The 7,136-nt window shown below is 38.7% G+C and overlaps 1 protein-coding gene across 3 annotated transcripts; it reads left to right on the forward strand.

Moving 5' to 3' along the window:
* The first annotated feature begins 318 nt into the window (after positions 1 to 318).
* Positions 319 to 4,127, forward strand: LOC108571023 (polycomb group protein Pc). Of its 3 annotated transcripts, none has more exons than XM_017932991.1 (5): positions 319 to 536; positions 2,286 to 2,329; positions 2,413 to 2,536; positions 2,727 to 3,152; positions 3,396 to 4,127. In XM_017932991.1, the coding sequence occupies exons 1-5, from the start codon at positions 477 to 479 to the stop codon at positions 4,080 to 4,082; spliced, it is 1,341 nt and encodes a 446-aa protein (XP_017788480.1). In that variant the 5' UTR covers positions 319 to 476; the 3' UTR covers positions 4,083 to 4,127. The 3 variants fall into 3 exon arrangements, with proteins under 3 accessions (XP_017788480.1, XP_017788481.1, XP_017788482.1); XM_017932992.1 differs by having other exon boundaries at positions 2,733 to 3,152; XM_017932993.1 differs by lacking the exon at positions 319 to 536 and adding an exon at positions 1,757 to 1,823.
* Positions 4,128 to 7,136: the final 3,009 nt, after the last annotated feature.

The raw sequence follows: 7,136 nt of genomic DNA on the forward strand, positions 1-7,136 counted from the left end.
CAGCCACTCTAATCACCGTCGGTCGGCACCGATCAGTGCGGAAAACATCGAGCAATGCCAAGTGTTCTCGTATACGAGACAACACGTGCCGCGTCTCATTTTCACATGATTCTCGCTAAAAATGTTTAACACGTCGAGGATGTGGATCGAATTGATCGCTCTTCGAAAACACGTGGTTGTCCTATCTCATATTGTGTAACATCTCTTTTTCCGCTGAAACGCTAAACAGTGTCACCCGAATTCGGTGAAATTAGTACCGCATTTTTATTGGTGAAGCAACCGTTGTCTCGATTGTTTTTTATTGTGTTTACGTGCATGTGTCATCGCGATTGAAAATTCGAGCATCGTGGCCCGATTCAGTGTCGGTACATATGGTGTTACATTACTTGGTGTGGTTTCTCAGTGACACGCATCACTCTCTCGTTGGATATACTAACGGCATTCGTACACGTCTAACGAACAACGATTAAAACATCATGGATCTGGGTGACAGAGTTTACGCCGCGGAACGGATTACGAAGAAGAGAGAAAAGCGGGTAAGAGAGAGTTGCGAACCGTCACCGGCAGGTAGCGCCACTACATGGAATCTGTTTGCTATGCGCCGTTGCCGCTTCCTCCCCTCTGCGCGATCTTTCTCTTTCCCACCATCGTTCCGACAATTCTGCCCCTCCCGTGGCGATTTCTATCATGTACGATGCTCTCGATACCTCTCGTCGAATAGACCGAACACATATTTTACTGATATATAGATACTGATGTATAATTATTTTACATAAGGACAACCAAGTTTCCTTGTTCCTTTAAATCCTTCGTGTACGTTCAAATATGTGTACATCAACTGGTTCTTATTTAAAATTGCAAATTCGATAATATTTCCTCTACCAACTCATTGACAAGATGTTACGTCCACCTTTCTGACAAATAATACTCCAAAACATCATATGTTACACATATAAAAATCCTGTTCCATTTACTACCGCGCCAATCTCTGCTGATATACTCGTTCCAAAACAGTCGCGGCTTATGCAAGAATTTACGCGTTTTTACCGTGCCGGGTGATCCTCGAGGCATGGTAACGACGAGTCGAGACTGGCAACGTTGTAAATCGACATAAAACACGCGAGACTTCTCAGCTGCGAGCGGCTCATGCGCGATATACCGACGTGTCCTATACCTGCACAGTTATGTCATTGTTTTCCAACTGTCACACTGGCTGCGCACCACGACCGGTCGGCACGCTTTCGTTCGTTGGCCGACGGCCAATAGGTGAGCCGTACCAGCGGCTCTCGTGGAAGTCAACGCCGCCCGTTTTATCGACCGTGTACCCTCTACGAGATGGATTCGAAAATCCGCTTGTTCGACGCAGACGCGCGAAACGGATCTTTGTGATCGGCCACATTCTGACGTCGTGGCCAACGACTACTGGCGCCAAGGGCCTTTTACCGGTCGAAAAATTTCTTTCAAGTAGATCTGTCTTATCTTGATTTCTCGATATCTATGTCATGCATCTGCATCTTTAAAACCGCATTGCAATTCGCATTGCGCAATTCGACAAACGTCAGGGGAATCCTCTGGATTTTTAACGCTACGAGCAGGTGTAAAAACACCTCCTTTTCTTTGGATACGTTGTACCGGAAATGGAGGGATAATGTGATAGATGTTTCGTAGGGTTACTTGTAGATGGAGGAATGATACGATTTCTGTATTCTGATTGGCTTTTCGATAACGATGTTGTCTCATCTATTAGGTAGAGGGGTATCGATGTAAATCGAGAATAACCTCGTTGATGTTTGTTATAATTTGTGTTTTAATGTTTGTTTATGGTAATGTATATATCCATATCTGTCAAATAATAGGATTATCTTTTAATATTAAAAAAAAAAAATTCCTCATTTCACATCTATTCAGACACGGTGCATATTGGAGTAAAACTATATTTTCCTAAAAACATGGCACGCAACGTTCACACACGAACTGTTTTAAAACTTTCGTTGCTATTGCGAATATGGCATTTAAAACAACACTCTATAAATAAACAACTTTGTTGTTAAACTATATTTATGAATAATCAACGAAACGCAAATGTGTTTATACTTTACTATATCAGATTCTAACCCTTTTTGCACAATTAAATGAGATAATACTAAATTTAGCATAGCAAGTAATTTTACATTTCGATGAAAATAACCATTTTTTAATCCCTTCGGAAATCGCATAATTGTCGGATTTAATTTCACCTTTATCATTTATGCCAATAATCTATAAATGACTTCCGTTTTTTACAGGGCAAAGTAGAATACTTCGTGAAATGGAAAGGATGGAGCAAGAAGTAAGTGAAAGATAAAGCTGATAAAGTCATTAAAAGGTTCGTTAAAACATAAAGATTGAGAACATAATTTTTGCTCCTTGTAGATACAACACGTGGGAACCGGAAGAGAACATTTTAGACGTCAGGTTAATCGAATTATACGAAGAAAGTCAAAAAGGTGGGGATGTAACTACAAGAAGACCTAGGCGGAGGGATACCAGATACAATGTAAATAAGTCGTTCAATTTCAAATTTGAATGTTCACGTTCAAATTCACAAATCAAAATTCAAAATCCAAAATTCAAATTTAAATTTCAAAATTCAAGTTCCAATTTTATTATTGGAGTTAAAAAAGATTCTCTAATGAAAATGAGAATCACAAATGTCCCAAAGAATTAAACAACTGCCCGAATATCAGGAACAGGTTTTAGCCAACTTAGTCGTTGAGGAAGAACCCGGTGGAGATGAAAGGGTCGGAGAAGATAGTCAGGACGAGTCGACTACCGGTAGCACATCAGCTCCCCGCTTGAATCCCGTTGCACCTGACGAAGACACGCTTCCGAGTTCTCTCGACGGGCATGAATCGCCCACAGTCCCGGAATTGTCGGCATCCGCGTTCAGTGTTGATTCAGACAGTTCGAACAGCAGTGTAGACAGTCCTCTGTTACCGAGGAGAGAACCAACGGGTACGAAAAGGAAGGCTGAGGTTCTCAGCAAGGAATCGGGGAAGATCGGTGTTACCATAACCACCAGCAGTCCTAGCAGTGGTAGCGGAAGTCCTCCTCCGAACAAAATACCTCGGCTGTTGCCTTTGAAAAGTAATCCAACGTCTCCCTCTTACCACGTGAGTATCTATTCATTTTGAACTCTTTTAATCCCAGGAACTGATTTGGACCGATTCGATTCATTTGCGAAGAATCTTTGGATTTCTCTTTCGATCCTATTGTGTTATTCTATAGCTTGTTAGCTGTAGAAAATTTCATCTAAACATCTCAAAAAATGTGGCGGCTAAAAGCTGTATATACTCTTGTTAAGGTTTAGCAGAAAAAGGAATTTGAATAGTAAAGATATTGCGCATATTTTTCAGAGTCACAAGATTAACGGTAGGAGGCCGTCATCGTCGAGCGTGAAGTCGACACCAGAGGAACCGCTGCCGGCTGTGCCGACAACACCGGCCCCAGCGGTGCAAGAGAAAAAGCGTGCAGAAGCCGACGTGCCTCACGGTCCTCCACCCTCGCTGCCGCGTGCACCACCAGCACCTCTCTCCCCCCAGATAGACACACCTCTGGAACAGCCTACCAAAAAGAGGCACTTGTCCGAGCAAAAACAAGAGAAGTCGAACGGAGCTGTGACGGTAGACGCGAACGGTCACAAGTCACCCAGTCCTACAGACTCTTACACGAATAACAACAGGTTACCACCCGTTGTAAATGGACATCATAGTCATAACAATAATAATAATACTAATAATAACAACAACAACAACAACCATACCAATAACAATAACACCAGCAGCAGCAACAACAACAATAATAACAACAACAACAATAATAACAACAACGTGCCGAGTGTGAAACAAACAGAAATAACGAAGACAGATATGTATGTCCCTCTCTCGAGCCCTGGTACGGAATACTGGCATGCGAGGAATCCAGTCGCCGATCAGGTGTTCATTACTGACGTGACGGTGAATCTAAAGACCGTTACCATCAGGGAGTGCAAGACTGAAAAAGGATTCTTCCGGGAGAGGGATCCGAAGAGCGATATCTATTAACGATCTTCGTATAGGGACGCTTTACTGTGAATTTATAATTGCCGAACCACGCTTGTAAATATAAATTATTTTCACACGTTTAGGAGTGTTAAAGTCGAGGATGATGACTATATATAGATATATACATATACATATATATGTATGTATGTATGTATGTATGTATGTATGTATATGTATGTATTGACGGTGTCGAGTTATATATATATGTGTATATATATATTGAAACTTTTTCTAATGAAACAAAACGAACTCTTTTTTTTTTTTTGGTGATTACGAATGGGATCGAAGTAACGTGTTGTAATTTCGTGAAAATTCGTTAAATCGCATATTTTCCGGTACGTTGTAAATTCTGAACGAAGTTCCAAGAACTTCTAAAAGAAAGGAGAAACGTAAACCTGAAATGCAATGTATTCGTCAAGATACGGTATTCTGTGGATTTCATTGGAAACGAAAGGAAAAATCGAATGGTCAGTTCCAGTGCGTCGAACGGAAAAAAAATATTGTGTAAATCAGCGGTAAAGAGAGATAGTGAGACTATTGTCGTGCGATAACTTCAAGAAAACGGTACGTCATGGGTCGCTGTCACGTCGTAATATACACTTGTACATTTAAAAAACGCTTGATAGACCTTAACTCTCTGTACTAAAGCAGAAGAAGAAAAAAACAAGTACGCAAAGATGCAAGAAAGATCTGAAAGAAACGTTTTAGAGGATATAAAATACATTTTCTCAATTGATTGCATTTCCGCTTCTATTAGAATTCTGCAAGAAATAAAAAAAAATGGGAAACCGTGTAAATTAGTTAATTTCGAGTTTTACTATGATAAAATAGTACAGATCTGGAAAGAAATATTTTTCTAATTCGTTTTTAGAATAATCGAAGCAGCTTCGTAGAAGCGATTTAAGAAAATATGAAAAAAAAAAGATTTTCGAGTATAGAAACGAGGAAAAAAAAACTAATATTATCTTGACGACGTATTTCTCAGCATTATGATATTATATTGTATTTACCGATAAATATTACTCTCTTTTTTTTTTCCTCTTTTTCTTAGCGAGTAAATACCGTGTCACAAAAGGAAAAAAAAACAGAGCCGTATCATTCGTTCGTAGATTTTAGATTCGTTTAGAGACACAAACGCATTATTGATTTTTTCAGGTTGTTAATAGCATCACATACACACACACACATACACTCACTCAATCATACACATACATTTCAATGCACAGTTACAAACGAGAAGAAAAAAGGGAAGAAAAACAATGTACGTTATCAACGGCATTAGGATACGCGAAGATTTTGTAATTTGTATAGCGTGTTCTATCGGTTGTCAGTGTTTTGATTACGAATCGATTTCATGTTGTTTAAACGTGTTAGCTGTTGCATTTTTTTTATACGGTCGAATGTGTTTTCTTTTTTCTTTTTTTTTTTTTTCTTTTCATTCGAATTTAAGGACTGACTGCGCGCCTCACGCGTTATTACGCGCGCGACATTCAATTCCAACGATATATAACATATATATATCGAGAAATATTTATGCATATCCCCGGGAGAGCGCCATTTTATTTTCTAAGATAGGTTGTCTGAGTGTATTCACCAAATAGAGATGTTCCTACCTCGAAGACGGTCATCTTGAACAGAGAATCTGAGTACAACAACCAAATTCTAACGATCTTTAATCGAAACGTCGCTAAACTTCTTTGAATGTGTGGTTTAATCTTTTTTTTTTTTTTTTTTTCCTCTCGACAACTTCCGCCGCACCGTACAGTTTTGGCGCGCGTGTGCCCCAGTTTCAGAACCAGTAAATCCGTGATATAGTTAAATAATCGTATAAGCGTAAAACTTAAAAGGAAGAAACACATATACGTTGCTTATTTATTGTAACTAATATAAAAGAAAGAAAAGTTTTTAGGTTTTTACATTCTTAGTATAGTATTATTAGACTGTGTACGCAAATGCGTCCCGTTTGCGAAAAGTGTGACTTTTCTTCTCTGTCGTACATTGTAAAGAAAAAAAAAAAAAACGAATTAAGAATGCTTTATCGTTTGCGTTTTTAAAGTAAGTCGAGACACTTGAGACGAATGATTGAATATTACCGCTTAATATATATTTTTTCTTCTTCTAATAGACTGTGTACGATCGATTTCCAAGAGAAAAGCAGACCTATAGCGATTTATCTTTTTGTGAAACCAAAATGGGGCTATTTGTGTACAATTAGGTCGCGTGAATCTTTGCAACATACGTTGCGAGGGATTTAAATACACGTTTATTAAATTGTTGTGTAATGTAAAACAACACACTCTGTATATTGTGAGGAAACGAATGAGAGAGAGAGAGAGAGAGAGAAATTAATTCTGTAAAAATTGTAAATAGTCGGACACTTACAACTCTATGATAATGAGGCGCGAGAGAAAGGGTGTAAGAACGAATGAGCGAGAATGCGGCGTAGCTTTAGACCTTTCAGTTATCGTAACTGTAAATAGAAAACGGAAGCAAAAACCCCTTTAAGTTGTAAATGTAAAATCGCAAAACTGCAGGTCTAGAGGAGATCCTTTTTAGCTTTAGAGACTTTGAGATAGACTGTGCGCGTACCTTCGACATTGTTTCTGTACTTATAGAAATATTCAGACTCTACTTATAACGATAAAGGAAAAAAACACACGGAGAGAGAACAAAAAAAAAAAAAATGAAAGATAACCCAGCGATTACGCAGGCATATACGATATGTGAACCCCGGTAGTACCAAATTCAAACGGTAATTTTAGTTCTGTCTGGTACAGATTCCTTATATTTCAATAAAATCTTTATTTGAATTTTTGTTCGCGTGCAGTACTTGTTTTCCATCCACTCAAAGCCGAACACAGACATATATGCGCTTTATTTATTACCGCAGCCTCGAAGCCTGACCTCTTTTTCTTTTTTTCTAAGTTTTCCATTTATATTACTATCCAAATGTGTAAATTTAAGGGAGAATAAAGCAACAGTTACTCGAAGAAGTTTCTTCAAACGGAGTATGTTACACGGATGCTAATGTGTTCAGTTTCTTACCACTTTTTT

Source organism: Habropoda laboriosa, unplaced genomic scaffold, assembly GCF_001263275.1.
Source record: "Habropoda laboriosa isolate 0110345459 unplaced genomic scaffold, ASM126327v1 scaffold97, whole genome shotgun sequence".
Classification (NCBI taxonomy): Eukaryota; Metazoa; Arthropoda; class Insecta; order Hymenoptera; family Apidae; genus Habropoda; species Habropoda laboriosa.